Source organism: Typopeltis vanoorti, chromosome 5 (genome assembly GCF_054136105.1).
Source record: "Typopeltis vanoorti isolate ZY-2024b chromosome 5, IOZ_Tvanoo_1.0, whole genome shotgun sequence".
NCBI lineage: Eukaryota > Metazoa > Arthropoda > Arachnida > Uropygi > Thelyphonidae > Typopeltis > Typopeltis vanoorti.
This window is the reverse complement of record NC_143553.1, coordinates 6,502,489-6,527,103: the sequence shown is the minus strand read 5'-3', so window position 1 is coordinate 6,527,103 and position 24,615 is coordinate 6,502,489. Positions and strand designations below refer to the sequence as shown.

The 24,615-nt window shown below is 35.8% G+C and overlaps 1 protein-coding gene across 1 annotated transcript in view; it reads left to right on the top strand.

Annotated features, from left to right (window-relative positions):
* The window catches only part of Vps51 (vacuolar protein sorting 51), a 421,027-nt gene that overhangs the window by 2,721 nt on the left and 393,691 nt on the right, over positions 1-24,615 (top strand). Inside the window, exon 2 of the mRNA XM_090392235.1 lies at positions 16,531-16,673. Coding sequence (XP_090248361.1) covers positions 16,531-16,673 — 143 coding nt within the window. The remainder of the gene's footprint in view (positions 1-16,530; positions 16,674-24,615) is intronic.

The following is a 24,615-nucleotide window of genomic DNA, read 5'->3' as shown; positions in this document are numbered from 1 at the left end:
TAATAGTAGTCTATCATTCTGCAGAGCAGAGGAGCTGACTTATCTGGAGTACAAATATTGTGATAAAAAGTTTTGTGTAAATGAAAATTTGTATTAAAAATGAACATATTCAAACCTTGGCCGGTATATGCTACCCAAGAGCGAATTTAAAAACCATTTATTTTCCTATGATTACTGCTATTCTCCCTAATGAGAACAGAAGTAACCATTATTTAAGAGGATTTATTAATTATAATTATTATTTAAGAGGATATATAGTGTTTAAATGAACGAAGGCAGAACCCTGAACTCTTGGAATGCATGATGAGGTAACACACACACACACAGTGTTTCATACAAGTAGTGTATATTGTCTTTTTCATCACCGTCATTATTATTTTTTTTAAAAGAATATTTGTGATGTAAGTTATATTAGCATGCAGAATGTTTGGAAGTAATATCATGCATCTTACCAGTCATCTGCTAAAAGAAAAATTATGGTTTTCATGGAAATATCATATATCTGTCATCAGACAAAACTTTTTTATTTCATTATATGGAGAAGAGAGCTCATGCCTACATACAAGAAGTTGCAGAGCCTATAGTACTTTAGTGCTATGTTAGCTTGATCTTGCCATTTGTAAAGGGCAGCCATTTAAATGTGGCTGGAAGTCATGTCTTATACATGACTTCCAGCCTTATTTTGAGCAACTATTGGTGTCATTACAACCAAAGCAGTGAGGCCATTATTATTATTATTATTATTATTGTGTGCTACTTATGTATATTTTCTGGAGAGTTTGTCTGTTTTTCAGGATGCAAAAACAGAACTTTACATCCTACATAAGATTTACAGGTAGAAAATTTCTCCCACCTTTGTATGAGACCTGTTGAAAAGCACGTTCTTCAATAATGATTTCTCACATCCATTATGGGATTTGAATCCAGGTTTTTACATCCAAAGGCCACCATATCCTAGTGCTGTGGAGATGGTTCTTTAGGCAGCAAAATATTGAGTTGTGGGAGAACTGCATTTGGCACAGAAATTGAATAATAAAATTATTTCATTCTTCCCATTGCATTTCTCATTGTATCTGATATTTTTCAGAAATGGAAAGTATCTTAATGCTTAATCAGAGTGTATTGTAATCAATATGGCTTATTGGAGTATCATATTGAGTAAAATTATAGTTTAAGTAATGTGTACTTTACTGATAAAACTTCAGAAATAGTATTTTAATGTGTACTTTGATTATTATTATGTTACACCTTCAAGGAGTCCAAAGACTCATCAAGAGAGGTATCTACTCTACAACTCTCCGTCTCCACCAACTACAGCAAACCACATTATCTACACCAACGGCATCTACTGCCCACCACCACTACTAGTATTTTCACAGACAATCGCAAACAACCGTGCCCAAGGCGGGATTCAAACCTGCAGCCTTTTGGCTGGAGAGTGGATACACTAACTACTCAGCCAACCAGGCTGGCAAAGATAATGGAAGATATAAGACCAACCAGGCCGGCAAAGAAGATATAAGATAATAAACACTTGTTCTTTTTTTATTATTATTATTACGTCACCTCCAAGGACTCATCGAGAGAGAACACTCTACTCTACAACTCTGTCTCAACCACTTAATCTAACTACATAGAATGCCACTACTAGTAATTTTTTGTTTGTAAATTGCATGTATTTTTATGGCTGATTTGTTTGTATGCAGGATGAAAAACCTGATCTGGGAGAAAAAGCCCTGCTACCTTCATATAAGATTGGCTAACTCATCTTCAGTTGAAAAATAACCTATATAATGATTCCTCTCATCATGACAAGAATCGAACCGCTGTCTTTTCCAATCGAAGGGTGCAACAATGTACCATCGTTCTTCCAATTGTGATCATACATTGTGCCCTTTGATTTACCTGAGTTTGATGGTGTGTTAATTTTGATGTTCCATCAAGTCTGTGCTGAAATTAACGCACCATACTTGGTGTGTTAATTTCAACACACCAGTTATGTTACCGACCAGATAAACTTTACTTCTTGGAGACAAGCAGAACTCATATCTGAGGTTTGGTTTCTTAAAAGAAGTGCATTCAATATTATTTCTAAGAGCAGTTTGCATAGATGTGAATTTTATATGCCAATTCAGGTCTTGACCCAAATATGTGGGAGATGAGGAAAGGGGAAACTTATTTAATGCAGAGGTTCAACAGGCACAAGAAGAATGAAATCCTTTCAATGAAACCAAGAAGGCCTTCAAAAAGATTTGTTTTTCACAGCAACATAACTTTGTGTAGCTACAGAGAAAAGTTTTCCTTGTCTATATAGATGTTTTGTTGGAAAAAGTATATATAATAAACTTGTTACTATACTTCAATGGGTGGGATATGTAAGTTTCTTAACTGAACCTAAATATTTGGCTTGTATTGAGTAGTGTTTAGAAACTGAATGCTGATTAGTTATAGCTTCCTTTTTAAGTACTTATTTGAGTTTTGTAACCATCAGTTGCTAATATATTTATCTTATTTGTCATTAGTTATACACTTTAGGATACAGTTTCATATAATGATCTCACATATGACAGATTTGTTTAACTCTTAGTACACTGAAACTGCAGAGGGATGCCTAGTTTAAAGATAAAATAGAAAAAGCTTGTTATGAGTTGGATTTGAAAATTGGATTTATTTTAATGAAATACATAAAACATTAGGGTGTTTCAAGTAGAGTGAATTCTAACTGATAAGCTTAGGCGTTGCTGGTTATTCATGACTTATTTTTTCACGGTATTAACAACACCACAAACACTTTTATTAACAAGGATGTTTTATTAACGCTAATATTTCGCTGATTTTCAAATCAGCATCATCAGAGCACAACACACATGTAAACGCGACAGTGAGTGAAACAATATAATTGCAGAAAGACAAAAGATCTAGAGTCCTATTTTTGGCGCCCTCTAACGAAAAAAAAAAAAAAAAAAACGCAGCAGTTATCCAGGAGTTTTTCTTAGGATAACGGTCTCCCAGATTTTTGGCAAATTAATGCAACCATATTTGTTAAGGTTGGGAGAATTCTTCAAAGCCATTGCTGACTCAAAAAATAGTCTTTCAGATCTATAACGACTCCTAAATAGCACATTCGTTTTTCTCCATCTAATCCTGTGTGAAGGAGTGTCCAAAGCGTGGTCTGCCAGTCCCGACTTGCCATAGTAATAGTAGCGAATGTATCTTTCATGTTCTTCCAGGCGGATGTTCACTGATCTTCCTGTTTGCCCGTAATAGGCCAAGTCACAGTCACATGGAACTTCATACACTCCTGGGTGTGCTAAAGGGTGAAGTTTATCCTTTGGTGAGCGGATCAGAGTTGCCAGCTTGGCATGAGGCTTGAAGGTGGTGCGAAGGCCATGTTTCACCAATACTTTGGCTATCTTTTCCGATGTACCTCTAATGTAGGGAATAGAAATGGTCATGTTGTATTCTTGTGTATTGGGGGGGGGGGGCAAGGTAATGGGCCTATGTAGTATTTTTTCTATTTTGTAGGGATTGTAGCCGTTGGCTAAGAACGTATGGCGCAGGTACTGGAGTTCAGTGGTCAGAGCTGTATCGTTAGAACAAATGGCTCTGGCTCTGTGTGTCAGTGTTTTTAAAATGCCGTACTGTTGGACTGGATGATGATGTGATTGTTTATGTAGGTATCTTCCTGTGTGTGTAGGCTTCCTGTAAATAGAAAAAGATAGTGATCCATCTGAAAGGCGGGTGACTAATGTGTCAAGAAATGGTAAACAGTTATTTGATTCTTTTTCTATTGTGAAGTGAATTTTGGGGTGTTGGCTGTTTAGGTAGGTGACAAAAGCATCCAAAGTGTCTTGTCCATGGGGCCAGATGGCAAACACATCATCTACATAGCGCAACCACACTAGTGGCTAGTATGTAGCTGTGGTAAGTACTTTGTTTTCAAAGTGTTCCATGTAAAAATTTGCTAACGGGGGGGAGAGGGGGGAACCCATAGCAGTACCATTAATTTGTTTGTAGAATTTCCCCCCCCATTTCAATTATTTCAATTTACCATGAAAGCAGGTTACTTTACATGGGGGGGGAAATTCTACAAACAAATTAATGGTACTGCTATGGGTTCCCCCCTCTCCCCCCCGTTAGCAAATTTTTACATGGAACACTTTGAAAACAAAGTACTTACCACAGCTACATACAAGCCACTAGTGTGGTTGCGCTATGTAGATGATGTGTTTGCCATCTGGCCCCATGGACAAGACACTTTGGATGCTTTTGTCACCTACCTAAACAGCCAACACCCCAAAATTCACTTCACAGTAGAAAAAGAATCAAATAACTGTTTACCATTTCTTGACACATTAGTCACCCGCCTTTCAGATGGATCACTATCTTTTTCTATTTACAGGAAGCCTACACACACAGGAAGATACCTACATAAACAATCACATCATCATCCAGTCCAACAGTACGGCATTTTAAAAACACTGACACACAGAGCCAGAGCCATTTGTTCTAACGATACAGCTCTGACCACTGAACTCCAGTACCTGCGCCATACGTTCTTAGCCAACGGCTACAATCCCTACAAAATAGAAAAAATACTACATAGGCCCATTACCTTGCCCCCCCCCCCCCCAATACACAAGAATACAACATGACCATTTCTATTCCCTACATTAGAGGTACATCGGAAAAGATAGCCAAAGTATTGGTGAAACATGGCCTTCGCACCACCTTCAAGCCTCATGCCAAGCTGGCAACTCTGATCCGCTCACCAAAGGATAAACTTCACCCTTTAGCACACCCAGGAGTGTATGAAGTTCCATGTGACTGTGACTTGGCCTATTATGGGCAAACAGGAAGATCAGTGAACATCCGCCTGGAAGAACATGAAAGATACATTCGCTACTATTACTATGGCAAGTCGGGACTGGCAGACCACGCTTTGGACACTCCTTCACACAGGATTAGATGGAGAAAAACGAATGTGCTATTTAGGAGTCGTTATAGATCTGAAAGACTATTTTTTGAGTCAGCAATGGCTTTGAAGAATTCTCCCAACCTTAACAAATATGGTTGCATTAATTTGCCAAAAATCTGGGAGACCGTTATCCTAAGAAAAACTCCTGGATAACTGCTGCGGTTTTTTTTTTTTTTTTTTTTTTTTTTTTTTTTTTTTTTTTTTCCGTTAGAGGGCGCCAAAAATAGGACTTTAGATCTTTTGTCTTTCTGCAATTATATTGTTTCACTCACTGTCGCGTTTACATGTGTGTTGTGCTCTGATGATGCTGATTTGAAAATCAGCGAAATATTAGCGTTAATAAAACATCCTTGTTAATAAAAGTGTTTGTGGTGTTGTTAATACCGTGAAAAAATAAGTCATGAAGTAGAGTGAATGAAAAATAAGAGGAAGAAAAATTTATACTGTGAGTTTGGGTTTGAGTTGCACAGTTTGATATCATGTTATAAGCATCTGGAATATAATGGTACTGATACAAGCTTAACATTATAATTTACAAATATACTGGAACCATCTATAGAAAAATTCCTGTAGCACAGATTGTGAATGCCTGTGGGAAAGATAGTGAAGTGAATCAGTGAAACAATTAAAAAAGAGTCATCTGTTTCACTGTTCTAGAGTAGTTTTACTATAAATAAATGGAAGTTTTTTTTTTAACTAGAACCTAATTTAGGTGGCTCTTATGTATTCTTATTCAAGGTGTTGGTCCAAATTAATAATACAAAAAAAATTCCATCATATATGAATTAATAAAAACAATAATAAAATTGTTGCTTAATTTCTCTTTTGTAACTTTTAACTCTCAAGGCATGTAGTAGTTTGAAAATGAAAGGGGGTACAGTTTGAACATATCTGAACCCATCTTGTATTTTTAATTCAAATTCACTCTGTTCATTTACGCTTGTTCTCAGATATAACAGAATTTCTTGTTTCCTTAATTATTATTATTCCTGATACCTCCAAGGAGTCTGAAGACTCATCGCGGGAGGACACCTACAACTGTCTCAACCACTACACCGAAACCCTACTACGAATCATCTCCATCAACGCCATCTACTGCCCACCGCCACCACCACAACTAGTATTTTTGTCTGTAAATTGCATGTGTTCTGAAGGTTTTATTATGTTATATTTAAAAGTGTCACATAATATCATATTTGCAGTAAAGACTGCATACCTTACTTTGGGTGATGAAGTGGGAACCAAGATAAAATGTGTATTCGTCATTATTATTGCACATCTTATAAAGGTAATTTGACTGAATGGATTCAGGGAAGAGTCTGTGAACTTTTGAGGTGATAATAATTTAAGAGAAAGATAGCTGAAGGATCACATAGCATTGTTACTTCTGTTTAACTAATGTATCTGAATTTTCCATGAAAAACAACAATTTGCTATTTTATGCAGCTTCTGCTTACTATCACTACAACATTGTGGTAATAATGGATAATGAGCCCTCTACATTGTTGATAGTAAGTCATTTACAGATGAAAGCCTTTTTGAAGCTGTTGACGAACCTCATATGATAGAACAGAGGGAATTAAATAATCTTGTTGAGACATTTGAATTTATCTTCCCTATAGTTTGAACTGCTTGGATCTTGGCTTTGACAGCAGGACATATTAGCTTTAGGAATGAAAATTTGTTTTTAGACATGGAAACATGAATAGGCATGTAGAAGTATTAAGGCAGAAGAAATTTATGTGGAATTATAAGGCATGCAACTGTAACAGACTTAAAAAACCATTTTTTTTAGCAGGTACAATTGATGATAGAACTTGAAGGAAGAGAAGTCAGTAGTGCATGGGAGATACTTAGAGAAAATTGATACCAATGGCAAATTGTATACCTTGAGTGAAGAGGATAAAGTGATTTGGAGCCAAATTGACGACGAGAAATTAAACAGGAATTGCAGATGACAAACACATTAGAGAAGAGGTGAGAACAGCTGCAGTAGGAATGCAAGATACAAGCTAGAAAAGTGACTAATATTGTAAGTAGAGAAAAATTAGAATATGAGAGGAGACTAGTGCTGCAATCCACGGAGAACCCCCAAGAAGTTTTTGACGGCCAATGAAGATGATGCAGTTGAGCTATTAAATGATCACTTTATTAGAGTGTTCTATCCTGGTAGAGCAGGCTTTATTCTTAGAGGGACGAGGAGTAGTAAGTGTTAGAAGTGAATGAAGGGGTGTATTCTGAATACTTAGTATGTTAAACGTCAGTAAGGTAGGGGAACCAGATGGAATTACACCACCTGTTTTAAGGGAATGTGCTGTGGAACTGACCATGCCGTTAACTTGTCTGTTTAATGAAAGCGTTGCAATGGGACAAGTTCCTGGAGAGTGGAAGGAGGGTAAGATGGTGCCATTGCATAAAGGTGGTAGAATGGAGGTATCAAATTATAGGCCTGTTTGTATTTCTTCTGTAGTTGGAGAAATTGGTAGGAACATGTGTACAGAATTGGACAGATAAGAGTGATATTATTTATGCAGGCCAACATGAATTTGTTAATGAATGCTCTTGTTTTTGTAACTTTTTTTTTGCTCTTTTTTTAGATTTTTCAAAGGCATTTGACAGGATGCCACATGACGTTGATTTTTGAGTTGCAACACATGGGTTTGGACCTTAGGTGAGTTAGTGGATTGGATTGATAACTGGCTTTCTGATTTGTATATGGAGGAGAGAAGTATCAGGAAATAGGAAAGTTACAAGTGGAATTCCAGAGTTCAATACTTGGGACCACCACTCTTCTAATCTTTATGTCAATGATATTGTCACAGGACTACAGGGAGGTATTCAGTTGTTTGCAGATGATATGAAGCTTGGGAGTGTTAGTAATATTTAGCTTATTCAAGAGGATTTGGTTTGAATAAGTTGGAAAGGTGGGCAAATGAATGGGGGATATCAATTTAATGCAACTAAATGTAAGGTTTTGAAATTTGAGATTCACAGATAGGATACTTCATGCTCACTCGGTAGAGTTATACTGGATAAAGGTAGAGGAAGCAAAGGATCTTGGAGTGATTATCGATAGAAATTTGAAGTTCAGAGGACATATTGCAGTGGTTGTGAAGACATCTTAGGAGATTGTTGCAATATCGAGGAGGACATTCATCACGAGACATAAAAGGATGGTGGTCCCATTGTATAAAACTGTGATCATACCACATCTGATTTTGCTCAGATCTAGTCACCAGGATTTGAAGGTGATTAGGTAACCTTGGAAAGGGTACAGAGATGCATATGAAAAATGATATCATGATTGTACAACGCTGGTCATGTGGATAGACTGAGAATATGCAGAACTGGAGAGTTTGCTGGATAGAAGACAAAGAGGAGATGTGATTGAGATATTTAAGCTGTTAAGGGTTATTATCAGATTAACACTAGGGAGATTTTTCGTATGGCATAACAAGGGGATGGAACAAGGACAAAAGCTGTCCTTGGAAATTGCAATAAGAAGTAAGTTTTTTGCATGGAAGGTGGTAGGAGCATGGAATACATTGCCTAAAAGAGTGGTAAAAGTGCAAATAATCAGTGAATTTAGAGTGGTACAATAGACTTGGTTTTGACTAGTGTTGACCTTCCATATTGAGTCTTGTGAGTCCATGGAGGTCAAGAAAATAATAAACAAAATTCTAGCTACAGATTTTGATAAGAATGAAAGTATTTCTTAAAAATATTATAATATATACTGACTTTTTGAAGAAATGAAGTATATGAGCCAGACGTTTTACAGTTGCTTGGGTAAAATTTCAAGACGAGGGTGGAACCACCCTCTTTTGAGTTTTCAAAATTCGAGTCATCAGCATTCAAGGAGAACCGGCCTACCAGTCCGGAACACGAGGGGGTTGGGCGCCAGGGGGCAGAGCCTCTAGTATAAAATAAATATACTTTAGATTTAAAAGCTGAGTGATTTTAAATTTGTAATTTTTAAGTTTTTTTTTAATATTATATACTAGTACTGTAATTTTGATGTTTTTTTATTCACTTTATAAAATAATTTTTAAATTAATTTAAATTAAATTAAATTAATTTAATTGATAGCCATCCTGGTTGGCTGAGTAGTTAGCATATCCGCTCTCCAGCCAAAAGGCTGCGGGTTCAAATCCTTGGTGGTGGACAGTAGATGGCATTAGTGGAGATGATGTGGTTCGCTGTAGTTGGTGGATTGAGTGGTGAAGACGGAGAGTTGTAGAGTAGGTGCCCTCCTCGATGAGTCTTTGGGCTCCTTGGAAGCGTCACATTATAATAATAATTATCATCAGACCTCCATGGAGATTCACAATCTCATAGAAAAAGAACATCAAACCTTAAACTCATTCACAGTTTCTGCAATTATCACACTCAGGCAACTCGTTCCACTCACCGACCACTCCATGCAATGAACTAGCTCCTTTACTCCCTTGCTTACACCCTTGTACAGCTTCCAGCGATGACTGTGTGTTCTACCTTTGTTTCCCTCTACTCTGTGAAAAATTTTTCTCCATATTAATCTGGTATCAACCATTCACCAACTTATATATTTCAGTCATATCCCCTCTCCTTCTATTCACAAGGCTCTGCAATTACATTTCCTCAGTCTCACTTCATATCCCACATTTCAGAGACCTGACACTGATTTAGAGAGAGAGAATCTAAAATAGATTCCCTAAGATAGCTTCATCCTCTTGCAAATCAGGTGACTAGATCTGTACACTGCAATCCATATATGGCCTGATCAAGGCTTTATACAAGGGAACCATAACCTCTTTTTTTTCTGCATGCCAAGGACTTCCTCACCATTGCCATAATTATGGCAATGGTGAGGACATTGTGCAAACATCACAACAGATTATATATAATCTGTTGTGATGTTCGCACAATGATGCTCTCACGTATTATGATGTTCTCACAATTTTAGTAGTGTGACCACCAAAGTTGTAGTTTCTGTCCATACCACCCCCAGATCACTCATTTCTTCCATCTCTTTCAGAATTTCTCCATTAACTATGCACTATGCATCCCATCCTTGCCTACCAAATTTCATGACATTATGCTTTGCAACATTAAACTGTCTGTGTGGGGACACCTGTAATCCTCCCCCCATCGGGTGCGTACCTTGGTGGTGGATTGGAGAATGCTCGTCTTAGTTTACTATGAAGGGTAGGAGGGAAATAAAATTCCTCCCATGGACCAACAGGATAGTACTTCCCTCATAGGCTGGTCTGGGGGCCTCGAAGGTGGCAGCCCCACCACCAGACTCGGGTGCTGAAGGCTAATCCCCTGCACACCTTAAAATTTCACCCATTAAAAGAAATAACAAAGAGATAGCCAAACTGCCTAAATAGTTAACGACAAAGTGAGGAAAAAGGTACATGAGATACGGAACATGGAACTTTAAAAGTCTACATGGAAAAGAAAACAAATTAATAGATAAATTTAAAAAATCAAGATCGGATCTGCTAGCAGTCACAGAAACAAAAAAGAAAGGTCAAGGTTGCCAGAAAAATGAAAGCTGGGTATATACTTTTCTATTCTAAACCCAAGAGAATGGGGAAAACAAGGGGTAGCTTGCATAATTAAACCAGATCTCAAAGAATATATTACTAAACGGCAACTAATAAACGAAAGGTTGTTGACAATCACTATAGATTTTAAATCAGACAACCAAGTATTCACTGTAATTGTTGCATATGGCCCGAACGATAATGCTAATAAAGAAATTAAAGATGAATTCTTCGAGCTCTTACAAAAACAATTGAAGAAGTTCAAGGGCATATCATACTACTAGGAGACCTTAATGGCGAGGTAGGGAATCAAGTAGATGAGGAAACGAAACATGTGTTGGGATCACAAGGAGAAATAACCCGGAATAATAATGGAGAAAGAATAATAAATCTTTGCCTTACAAATAATTTAGTAATAGTGAATACTATGTTCAAGCATAAAGAAATCCATACGTTTACTTATGGATTTCTTTATGCTTGAACATAGGTTTTATGCTAGGGAAGAGCCCAGTAGAAACGAAAAATCTGTAATCGACTACGCCATCATAAGCAGATCATGCTGGAAGTATACAAAAAATGCATGAGTTTATAGAGCTCCTGAAAGGTAGTGACCACTACTTATTAGTATTGGAAACAATCCATAAAATAAAAGTTGAAAAATGTAGAAAAAGTAGCAAGGAAATAAATGTTAAGATAAAGAACTACAAACTAAAGAAAGAAGAAACAGCCATTGAGTATAAAAGTAAAATAGAAAAGAAGATGAAAGAAGTAGAAAAAGAGATATATGAAGACCAAGATGTAGAAAACCTATGGTACAGGTTCAAAACACTTCTTCTAGAAACAAAAGAAAGAAATTTGTGGTGTATCATTAAATAATAAACAGAAGAAACATAAAACACTCTGGTGGACTGAAGTACTAAAAGAAGAAATTAAAAAGAAAAAGCAATTATGGAAGAGATATATAACATCAAAGCTGCAGGTTGATAGAGAACTATGCAACAACCAAAGAAATAAAGTTAAAACCTTAGTGAAAGAAGAGAAAAGAAAATGCTGGGAAGACTTCGGACATACTTTAGAACAAAATTTTAAGGGAAACCAAAAACTCTTCTATAATGTTCTAAGAAGAAGGAGGCCAAAGAAAGAATGCCCCATAAAGTTTATCAAAAATAAAGATGGAAAGTTACTCACAAATTCTGAAGACATCATTGAAAGATTGAAACAGTACTTTCAAGAATTATTGGAAGATGCAGGACACGGAAAAAATAGAACCCTAAGAGCAAGACACACAAGCAAAATAGAAGATCAGAGTGAAGAAATTCATGCAAATGAACTGTTAGCAGCAATAAATAAAATAAAACTGGGCAAATCAGCAGGCCATGACCAAATAACACCAGAAATGGTAAAGAATTTAGGAACGAAAGCCATAAAATTTCTTTTACACCTATTCAATATTGTATGGAAAAAGAAAATTATTCCCAAAGACTGGGAAGTAGCTATAATAATCCCTATATTTAAGAAAGGAGACAACCGCAAATGTGAAAACCATAGAGGAATTTCACTTTTAAGCGTTCCAGGAAAATTATATCCCGTATTTTAGAGGCGAGGCTTAGGAATCAAATAGAGGATGCACTGGATGAAATGCAATATGGCTTTCGAAAAAATAGAAGCACCCAGTTTTAGACAAATATCAGAGAAAACATTGAAATATGGAAAAGAAGTACATTCATGTTTTATAGATTTTGAAAAGGCCTTTGACCGAGTTCCCAGATACTTAATATGGCAAACATTAAAGAAAAACAAGATACAAGATAACTTAATAGCAGCCATACAAACCCTCTACAAAAGTAATAGAAATTATGTAAGAACCTGTAATAATATCATCATCATCAAATTACTGCCATGTACCCTCAAGGGGTGTACAGGAGTAATAATAATAGATCATTATTATATCATAAGATATAATAATGATCATAATAATAGACCTGTAATAATAGATCAAAAGAATTTGAAACAAATGTAGGAGTGAGGCAAGGCTTTATCCTCAGCCCTCTTCTCTTCATTGTAGGTAATAGATGAAATTTGAAAGGCATGCCAAACAAAAAAGTTCCACTTAGGATACAGGAAACTGAAAGAAACCAGGATTTAACACATGGCTTTTGCAGATGATGTAGTGATGCTAGCAAATACAGCTGAAAATCTGCAATACAATATCAACATTTGGTATGAAGAAACAAAGAAAAGGAATATGACCATAAATATAAATAAAACTAAAACAATGATCATATCTAGAAACCAACAAAAACACATAATAAAAATAGAGAATCACCAACTGGAAGAAGTTCACTCCTTTAAATACTTGGGATCATATATACAAGAAGATCTTATATACAAGAAGAAGCCAAAAGGCTGCTGGTTCGAATCCCGCCATGGGCATGGATGTTTGTGATTGTCTCTGGAAAAACTAGTGGTGGTGGTCAGCGGTAGATGGCGCTGGTGTGGTTAGTTGTAGTTGGTCGATTGAGTGGTGGAGAGAGAGGTAGAGCAGGTGCCCTCCCTCGATGAGTCTATGGACTCCCTGGAGGTGTCAAATTATAATAATAAAATAATAATAAGATGGTAGACTAAACACGGAAATTAACAACAGAATAAGAGGGGGAACAAAGCTATTCTATGCAATGAAAGGCTCACTCCTAGATAAGAAAGAAATCACCCAAAATACCAAAATGGCAGTGTACCGTTCAGTGTTTCTACCAACATTAACATACAGTTGTGAGTCTTGGTGTTTAACAACAGGAAACACAAATAAACTACAAACAATTGAAATGAAATATCTCAGGAAAGTGGCACAAAAAACACGACTAGACCGAATAAGAAATCAAACCATAAGAGACAGCCTTCAAGTTGCACCTTGGAATCAATTCATAACACAAGCCCAAATGAGATGGTTTGGACATCTTAATCGAATGGAAGAAGGAAGAATAGCAAAAACTGTATATGAAAGCCAGAATATAGGAAAAAGAAACATAGGCAGACCCAGGAAAGGTTGGCAAAAGGAAATTAAAGAAAAATTGGAAAAGAAGGGATTTAACTGGAAAGAAGCAAAACAATAAACCTTGGACAGGACGGCATGGAAATCTCTTTGGCAAAATCTCGACGCTTAAAAGCATAAGAGATCATAGACAAAGAAGAAGAAGAACAACATTAAACTGGTTGCTTCACTCACATATCCACTCATGTAGTCTCTTCAGATTTATTTATTTTTTATAAAAAATTTGTTCTTTAATCACCACTGGCATTGACGTGTATACATGTCCAGGTTACCATGAATGCAAAGTGCATATTAAAATTGTAATACCATTGATATTACATTGAAATATATGATTGGTACGAAGTATATGAGGAGTGATGTATTTTATCCATATTAACGGCAATGTGGTTCAAGTTTGCTTGATGTGTGAGATATGGACATGTGGAAATAGATGTTACTAGAGATTGATTTGTTTCCTTGTATGATTGCAAATTTTGTTATGACATTATGCATAAGGCATTTATTTAAAAATAATACACTGGTTTCCCTGAATTAAGGAACAAAGAGAAAATCACAATAATTGGAGTGGGGATGGGGTATGTGAAAGGAAGTGTGTATGGTGCATTATGGGATAGAGACTATTGACCCCATGTCAGTTGTGTCAGTATCTTATAATGCATCACACCCTTCCCTTCAGATGTGTATATTGCTGTGCATTTTGAGAAGGTCACTATCCAGACCAGTTTTGACCTTTTCTGAGGTTTCATTAGGGGGACTAGACTTGTAGATATTGAAAGCTAAATTAATGCCATATTCACATATTTTTTTCTCTTCATATATTGGCAGTAGAATTATCTTACATCTAATCTAGTATAAATTATACTAGATTAGATGTAAGATAAGTGAGCAAACAAAAGTTAGTGTATGAAGTATCTTCACAGCTTAGCAACTTTTATATATTTGCTTGAGTAAAGGTTTAAAACAAGAATATAATTTCTTTTTCCTTTCACTGTTCATTTCTTATGTCCTCTGGAGTTCAAATGACATTCTTCAAGAAAGTTGTGACTGTATCTGGATGAACTCTACGATGTCTCTATTTGAGTACATAGCAATGAAGTAGTTCTGTAGGCTAGCTGCATGAAGGGACTGTTGCTTGGAAGGAGCTTTAAAGGGGGAAATCTATGTACATGTCCATTCCTGATGTCATATTTTAGGGATTACATAATATGAATCTTTCATCACACTTTTCATTCTTCTGTGGATTCGAATTTTCTTATTTATTTTTTGCTGCTATTTATTTTGCTTACTTAAATTAGCAGACTGTTAGATATTTTCAGTTCAAAAAGTGGTATGATAGACTGTGTTTCCTAGAAAGGACCTCCCATGATGAGTGTTTTGACTCCATGGAGGCCTGAATAATAATAATAATAATAATAAATTTGTTTGCTCAAAATGAGTAAGAATATCTTATACAATATTAACAGTTCACTTATATATAAATTGTATAACTATAATTTGGAAACTTATCTCAGCTTATCATTGATTGTGACAGTCATCATCAGATACTACAGCTGTCTAAATGCTGTGGTTTGAAATTACAGCCAAAGTAACTGAGATTATGAAGCTATTGTGTTATCTGCTAATTGTGTGTATTCTGGCCTGTTTGTTTTGCAGGATGAAAAATCTTGAGTTTCCAGGCTATCTAACAGGCTTCTACTCTTGCATTTGTGCTTGTCCCAAATCTCCATAACTTCCCTAAGAGCTGTAAATTTGGTGCAGAATAACAGTATCTGTATTATGTTTTTTTCCCTTTCAGACCCCCCCCCCCCTCCTCTCTGTACTAATTCTCTCTTTCATCTGTTGCACTTTTGTTTCTTCTCAGACTGCAGACTGATTCTATGATCTTGGGTAAATTAGCTCAGTCCTTCAGGTCATTCTTGATTTCTCACCCACTCAATTTGCCTATTTCTTCTGCATAGCTTTTTTTTTTTTTTTAGGAAATTTTTTTTCCCCATGTACGGTTCATCTGAATTGATGATATTCAACCTGTCTTTCCCACTGCTGGGTGAACGGCACTCCCCATTGCAGGAGGACTGTATCGGCTTCTCCCCATTGCTGCCCATTCTGTATTGGGAGAGTGTATATATTTTTGTATGAAGGTGAAAGACAATCACAAACATCCATGCTCTAGGTGGGATTTGGACCCGCAGCCTTTTGGCTGGAGAGCGGGTTATGCTAACCACTTGGCCAACCAGGCCAGCCATCTGAATTGGTATCTGTAATTCTTTTACTCTCTTTTAACCCTGCTATGATGAATGCGTCAACTAGTCATCTCATATTCACCTTGATTCACCTTCAGGAAAAACTGAGCAGAACTCTCTTTTCGTTCTTGCTCTCTACTTCCACTAATAAGAAGTAGGATGCATAAGGAATAGCAGATCTCTCTTTAACCTCATAGATTCATATTTCATGATTTCACATTTTGGATTATCTTAAAACATATTGAGAAATCCATGCATTTCATTTTTACTTCTATTTAATTATAGAGTTATAGCATAAAGTGCCATCAGTGTATTTGAATTTTCTATGCTAGTTTATTTTGTTTTTTAAAATATAAACATTAAAATTTTTTAATTAAGAGGGAGATGTTAAATCCCATTTTATTTTATAGCCGGGTACGAAACTCGGGTTGAAATCCATCGACACCCATAGAGTTTCAATGCCGAAAAGACTATCGGCGGAACCAAGTGTAAATGATCACTTGGATAGTACAACACCAGGGCAACTCCATGCAAAGGTGGAGCAAGCTCCGTCACTAACTTTACTATTCTCTCATTATGTAAAACCCAGCTCCTAAGAGATGTATATATATTGTTTTACATTATGAGAAGAGGTCACTACCCAGACCGGTTTTGGTAATTAAAATTTTTTGTTGTTTTATTCATTAAGTGTTTATCTAACAAAATATTTGAATCTTACTGTCTTTTATTTAGATGCCACTGAAGTTACTCAAAGACGGCGGCGTCGAGGACTACTAAAGCAATATTATGGTTTGTCAGAGGAAAACATTGAAGAAATTTTTGATCCATTTAATATAAATGGACCAGATTTTAATCCTGATTTATATTTGAATAAGGTAAAAATATAATTTCAGAAATGTTAGTTGCAAAAAAAATAATATAATAATAAAATAATATAATATAATATAATAATAAATAAAATAAGTAAATAAAAAAAATTGAAGTTTAAGCTAGACATAAATTAGTTATATATAAACTGAAGGATACATCTTATATCATGCATCTAAAGGAACTTTTCAAGTGTATCTGTAATTTTATTGCATTTCATCAGATTACATTATTATTATTATTACGTGACACTTCCATTGTGAGAGGACACCACTACACTATTCACATCTCACCATCTCCACTGCTTGATTCTCCAACTACGCACACAATGCCATCTACTGCCCACCACCACCAATAACAATAGTATTAATAATCTAAATCGAGTACATAAACATTATTTGCCATTTGTGCCATACAGGGCTGGATTAAGACCCATAGAGGCCCTAAGCACTTAAAAGATTTTGGTGCCCCATATATATGTAATTCAAAATATAAACAATAATAAATCATAAAATAAATTTTTATTTTTCAAAATGAAACAAAACTTATAGTATAGTTTGCCCACCGTTTGCAGGTCTCTCCTTGGAATTTTGTTGAAGGGAAGAAAGAAATGAAGGAGGTATGAATTGGTCGCCAACATGCGAAATCACGTGCTTTCTTGTCTGTCGCTGTACTAGTACTAGCTTGATTTTTGTTGTCACTTTTTTGCATTATTTTTTTATTATTAATTTGTATGATGGATCCAGTACAGTCAACAAGTTCTGTTTTTAAACGTTTCATTAGCTCTTGCAAAAGAATATTGAATAATGTGCTGACATTCTGCGAAAAAGAATCGTCAGAAGGCAGTCTCCTTGTTCTCCTTTCTCAAGTCATAAAACGTGCGAGTGCAATTGCGGGCGTATCGGGGTCGACTGTTAAAAGAATTCGTAGGGAATCAAAAGGTGAAGGTAAGCCAAAATTTAAATCTTTTTAAAAAAAAGCGCCAGAGAAAGAAAACCATTGAAACCATAGCTTTGAATGATTTTGATGTAGACGTTATAAAGAAGAACTATTCACGAATTTTACGTGGTCGAGAAAAGAGTGCCAACTGTTCCGAAATTGATTCCTGTGCTTAAAAAAAAATTAATTTTCTTTGGAAAAGAGAAACTTTAAGGAAAATACTTCATGAAATCTGATTTTGTTTTAAAAAGTCCCAGAATAAAAGGAAACTTATCATGGTGTGAAGTGACATTGTTTTTTCTAGAACGCAGTATTTGAGAGCAATAAGACATTTCAGGGAGGAGAAAAGACTGATTGTGTATCTAGATGAAACTTGGATTGATAGTAATTTAACTTATGGAAAATGTTGGCAGTCTAAAGAAGAATGTGGAGTGCTACAAACTGAAAATGCCTTGCGGCGCATAATAATTTTGTGTGCAGGTGGAGAAATGGGTTTTTTACTGATTCAAACTTACTATACAAAGCCAATTCAACTACTGGAGATTACCATGAGCAAATGAATTCTACAATCTTCGAAAAGTGGGCAGAAGAAAAACTGATTCCAAACCTTCCTAAAAATGCTGTTGTTATAATTGATAATGCTTCATATCACTCTATTCGATTAAACAAAGTTCCAAATTGGTCTAATAAGAAGCAAGTTCTTATGGATTGGCTCTCTGCAAATAACATTTCTCATTCCCCAGATATGCAAAAAATTGAATTGCTTAATTTGGTCAAAAGAAACTTGCCCACGACTAAACTATTTAAATTTGACACGATGCCCAAAGAGCATGGCTTTCTAGCTTTGAGGCTACCACCATATCATTGTGATATTAATGCTATTGAGTATGTTTGGGCAAAAGTGAAAAGTTTCATTCGGTATCGCAACGTAACTGGGGCTATTGACATGTTGAACTTTTTAAGCTTTCAGAACAGGTGATTGAAAGTATTACAGTTCAAAATGGGGAAAATATTGCTCTCATGTCACCTCATTGGAAAATATGTATTGGGACAGAGACGGAATTATCGAAGAATTATGCGAGCCTTTGGTAATCAGTTTAAGTGAAAGTGATGGCGATTCGGACACTGATTCATATGACTCTGAAGATTAAAAGGATTTGACAGTGGTATTTTTTTCCAACTTTTTTGCATGGGTTTGTTAAAGTCACAACAAGTCATAAATAATTAATCGGTTTAGGACATTAAAGTGTCTCAGTTCTCTCAACTGTAAGTTTAGAATATCTAAGTTCATTTGAAAAATTTCTGTTTTTCTGTATAATTATTTTTATTTTATAGAAAACTTTCTTAAAAAGAAACTTAGTTAAATTTTTGTTTTATGCTATACCTTTTTTAATTTTGATAATACTTTACGTACATTTTTCCAACTGATATATACAAGCAAAATAGTTACACTTTAAAAAAACAGCAATGTTCGTAAAAGAAAAGCTAAATTTTCTGACCTGTAATAATAAACAAACTCATCCCAGAAGACAGATTGATTACCCAATTATTGGAATGGATTTTCCTTTTTCTGACATGCACAGAAGTGTCGAGGGATCTCTAATCGGTGGGTGAACTATAAGATGGAAACTAATGTTTATTTTTGTATTCTTCAACTTTATTTAGATTTGAAAAGTTTTCTCCTACTTTTTTTAATTGTAAAGTCTTTGATCAGATCCTCAAAATTAATCTTACGTAATACATCTGCTTCTATACTTAGTAGACATAAGGCATTCAACCTGCCTTGTTGCATAGTTGTTCTGATGGGATTTTTAATATACTTCAACTGAGAAAATGAATGCTCAGCTGAGTAGTTTGTGACCGTCAATGTTAAAAATATATGAGAGGCAATGTCTATATTTGAAAAAGCACACTCAATATTGTCTTTTACAATTATTTTATAAAGTTCAGCATAACTGAATCTTGTTTTTACATTTTTTGTTGCACTGAACTTATGGCTCACATATGAGTGAAACTGCTGAACAGCTGAGAAATTAGTGTTCAAGTCCTCTGGGTAAGCATCAATCGGCTTTTGACAACACTGAGAATACCTTTCAATTTCAGTAGATGATGAAGTCACTGAAGTAGCATTATGTGGCACATCACTTTATTATTATTATTATTATTATTATTCCTGACGCCTCCAAGGAGTCCGAAGACTCATCGCGGGAGGACATCTTCAACTGTCTCTACACCTTACCTCTACTACGAATCAACGCCATCTACCGCCCACCTCCAACACCACCACAACTAGTAATTTTTGTCTGTAAATTGCGTGTGTTCTGAAGGGCCGATTTGTATGTATGCAGGATGAAAAACCCGAGTTTCCGGGAATAAAAACCCTCCTACCTCCGTATGAGATCACTTAGAAAAGAAAATCTCTCTGATATTTCTTTGTATATCTCTTCTCTTCTTCTCATCTCTGTTTCAAGTTTGTCAACAATTGTGTATAAGGTGGTGATACGAAATTTATCTCTGGCATTCAGATATACTTCTGGAGCATCTCCATCATTGGGTACCTTCTTTCTGATACGTTTGCAAGTTTGAGCTGCCTTGTAATCAACATCTGGTAGCACTTCCTTTGTAGCTGCTTCATATCTTTCAAATTCATTTCTTGAAGTGCACAATTGGTCAGCTAATGATCCATACAGATCTGCACATGTTTTTAAGTTGACATCCTCATTCTGTAGAACTTGGCTTACTCTATGAAAAGTTTGCAAAATCTCATCCCAAAAAATTCAACATAAAAACGAATTTTAGTGCTTGCATATTATTTGCAATATTATCTGCTTCTCTTCTAGTGTCTCCCTTTTGTGACTGGTCTTCAGCTATACAGTCTAATGCTTCTAAAATTTGAAGGAAAGATTTCAAAATTGCTGCTGTTGCCATAGCATGTGCCTCCCATCTGGTATCAGAGAGGGATTTTAAGACATTTTCATTTCCAATACAACCTTTAAGAATTGTCCACCTTAAAAAGGTTGAGGCTGAAAAAAAGGTATAGAGCAACCACACTGTAGAGAAGAAATTAACCGCCTCTTGACAGCAGTCCGTAGCACTTCGGCCTACCGAATTTAGTGAATGAGCTGCACAGGGCACATATATAGCAAACTTGTTTGTTTCTAAAATTTTTTGCTGCATCCCCTTATAATGCCCAGACGTGTTAGCAGCGTTGTCATAAGACTAACCCCTACATTTTGAAAAGTTTAGCTGACAAACTTTACGTAAGTACTGCAACACCTGATTTGCCATTTCCTCACCAGTATGGCTTTTCATTTCCAGAAAGGTTAAAAAGCATTCAGTAGGCTGTCCATCTTTTAAGTACCTAAGTACAACACTTAACTGGTCGATATGTGACAGATCTGGTGTTGAATCAACTGACAAATTAAAATAACCAGAAGATTTTACATCATCAACAATAAGCACGTAGACCTTTTGAGCCATCAGTTGAATGAGTTCCTCACAGGTGGCTTTGGACAGATAAGAAGGATTTCCTTTGCCACAATTTCCATATTTCGCAATGTGACCTGCTAAAAATGGATCAAACTGACTTATGAGCTCAAGCAGCCCTAAAAAGTTCCCATTTTGCAATGATCCAAATCTTTCTTCTGTTCCTCAAAAAACCAAGCCACGTTCAGCTAACGTACGAATAACAGCTATGACACGTCTTAGGACATGTTCCCAGTAATCACACTCTTCCTGAATTTGTTTAATTTGTTTTTCCAACTGTTGTCCCAACCCTACACCTTGTCTGCAAGTTAAGCTTGTTAGCACAGAGTGTCTCGGTGAGTAGTGCTTTTTTCATGTTGATCAATTACAATAGTATTTCGCCAGTCACTGAACCCTTCTCTTGTAACAAAATGTGAGAAATTTTTAGGAGCAAACAGTTTACAAACAAAACAATAAACTGATCCCCTTGAATGGTGAATACAATAACCACTCTCTCTTGTATTCCTCACCATTGGCTTTTGTCCCAACAAAAAGTTTCTGCGAACAGTATCTTACTGGTTTGCCACTACTGAAATGTCGGTAAGACTTGTCAAACAGCCCATCGTGGTGTTGACAGTCACCGGGTCCACAAGCAGTCCAATAAGCCACTTTTCAGCAGAGATTAAGTCACAACCCTGGATCTTTTGCTGTATTTACTTCATCTTTTGCAGACTGAATCATTTCACCACCATCACCATGGCCCACTAAACTTTCATTTTCAGCAATTATTTCAACCTCAGAATGTTTTCTAAAGCAACTTGCATCAACATTTGCAGTAGAGATATCAAGAGAATTTACAGACAAAGTGAGGTCAGTAGTGAGACATGTGCTAGATGAACCTGCTTGTGACACCTTGATGATTCCAACATCATCATATTTTGATTTTGAAGTGATCAGAGTGGTATTTGTGTCCACTTCTAATGACAGAGATTGGCTCTGATCAGGAATTGGTATATATTGTTTTGGAACTTGTGTGAAGAAATTAGTCAGCTTTGCAGTCTTGGAATCTAATTCCAAAGTCTCCTCTTGTTTCTTTTTTGATAGTTTTTGCTTTTGTGCATCACTTAACTGAACATGTTTCATCTTGGTTCTTGGGATCTGTTAAATATAGAAATAAAAAGATTATTTTGTTGAATATTAGGTGGCAATCAACACAGTTACACATATCACAGGCAGAGTCATACGAACAATTTAATTTTCTGCTTACAGCTGAATCTTGTGTTTTCGTGCTTTAATTAACTCTTATTTTACCGGAGTCGCACTTCTGCGACAGCTAGTCCTTTTACCAGAGGCGCGTTTCTGAGACAACCACGTGATTTGTTTTATATTTGTTTCTGGAGCCTTTTATAAGACAATTTATTAAAACAAGACCTAAAACAGACAGGAAAATAAAATGGTTACGTTAATTATAAAAAATTACCTGATTTGTAATTTTTGACAAATGAAGTAATTTTTATTTTATGCAATTTACGCAATGGTAGTGCCAGAAAACGTCGTGAGCGATAATACGGTGTAAATGAACCGTCATGCATGTGGTTAGAGTTTTATTAGGCCTTCTACACATCATTATTTATTGAAACAAAGTAGGTAAAGGGTAAAAGTAAGAAAAGATAAAAACAACGAAAAACTCATTAAAAGTTAATTTAAATTAAATTCGTCATCTAGCTAAAGCAGAAATTCTGTGGTGCCCCCCTTTTCATGATGCCCTAAGCACGTGCTTATTTTGCTTAATGGTTAATCCAGCCCTGGTGCCATATCATGCTTTAAGTAATCCAGTATGTATGTGTGTGTTTGCATGATTTTCGTGATTAGTTTCTACAAAATTTAAAATTCATGGAAATTCCATTTGTTCTGATGTGATATTTATTTCAACTGGAAATGCTTTGAAAGACAGTTTATTTACCATAAATAACAGCTTCCTAGAAATATTATTTTTTTTTTTTTGTTGGTATATTTTGATCTCTTTTATATCACTTTTTGCAAACCTCTCTCCAAACCAACAGACTGTCAGTTCGAATGTTATCTTGGACATATATGTTTGTAAAATGGTCTTAGGTGCCTTTTTTTTTAATGTGATTTTCATTCATGAAAGATTTTTACTAATGTACTAATAGTACTGAAGGTGAGCTAAGGATTTTTTGTTCTCTTTTTATTATTATTATTTATTTATTTTTTTGAGTAGTCCAGAATCCTTGCTCTAGATATTAAACATGGAACTTTCATATTACAGAATTCAAACATGCAGCATGTTTGTTGGAGAGTGGATATGCTATTATTCGGCTAGATAGGTGAAAGATGAATTTCATCAATCAACATGAAACCATCACCCTGTTTATTGTAAGCCAAAAGTTCTGTTTGGTCTAGGTTTTATTGTTCGATTTCCATAAAAAATACACTGCAAATTCTCTCTCTCTCTCTCCTTCTCTCTCTCTCTCTCTCTCCTCTCCCCTTCTCTCTCTCTCTCTCTCTCTCACTTCTCTCTCTCTCTCTCTCTCTCTTTTTGTGAGAATGGAAAGTAATAAAGAAAATTAAGGCAGTTCCATCTTTAGTATTGGCAGTAGGCACAACAGTGCAGTTTATATAGTAGTCAACAATAACCAGAGAAAGATATTCATGCAGATATATAAGATGTGAGTAGATTAATTAAGTAATTTACTGATAAAATACACTTTCATCATAATTTGTTCCAAGTTAAACACACGTCTTGAAGAAAATTTTTAAGAAATTTGCAAATATATGTTTATATGAGGGGTTTCTGAAAAGTAAGGTAACACATTTTTTTTTTTTTTCTCAAGGATGTTTATTAATAGGAAGTTGAAATTATATACCAAGAAATAAGTGAACATGCGCTACTTCTCCTCAAAGTCTCCAAATTTATTGATCTGCTTGCCTCAACGAAAATCAGTTTATCAATACCATTGCTAAAGAAGTCTGTGCCTGCACCCAGTAACCAACTGTGCACCACCTGATGAACTTCCTCATCTGTAGTGAAATGCTCTCTGGAAAGGTGTTTCTTGTAGGGTCTGAACAAATGGAAATCTCAAGCTGCTAAGTTTCAACTGTAATGGGGGGGGGGGGAATGTGGCAGAGTTTCCCAATGATTATAGTGCAATCACTCATGTGGGTTGTGGAGTAGCATTGTTGTGCAACAAAATCACACTGCTTGTCAGGAGTCCTTGTCAGGAGTTCATTTACATTAAATGTTGGCTTTCAGTTTGTCCAACGTTACACAGTAAAGATTCTCTATCGTTTGTCTTCCCTTCGGCAAAAAGTCGGCCAACAGAACTCTTTGGCGATCCCAGAACACTGTGGCCATGACTTTTCGGACAGTGAGAACTGTTTTGAATTTTTTGCACACAGGAGATTGTGGATGTTTCCAGGTCATGGAGTCTTGTTTGCTCTCTGGGGTAAAATGATGAACTCGCATTTTGACTCCTGTGACCAGGTGAGCAAGAAAATCCTCACCTTTGTAATCCTCACCTTTGT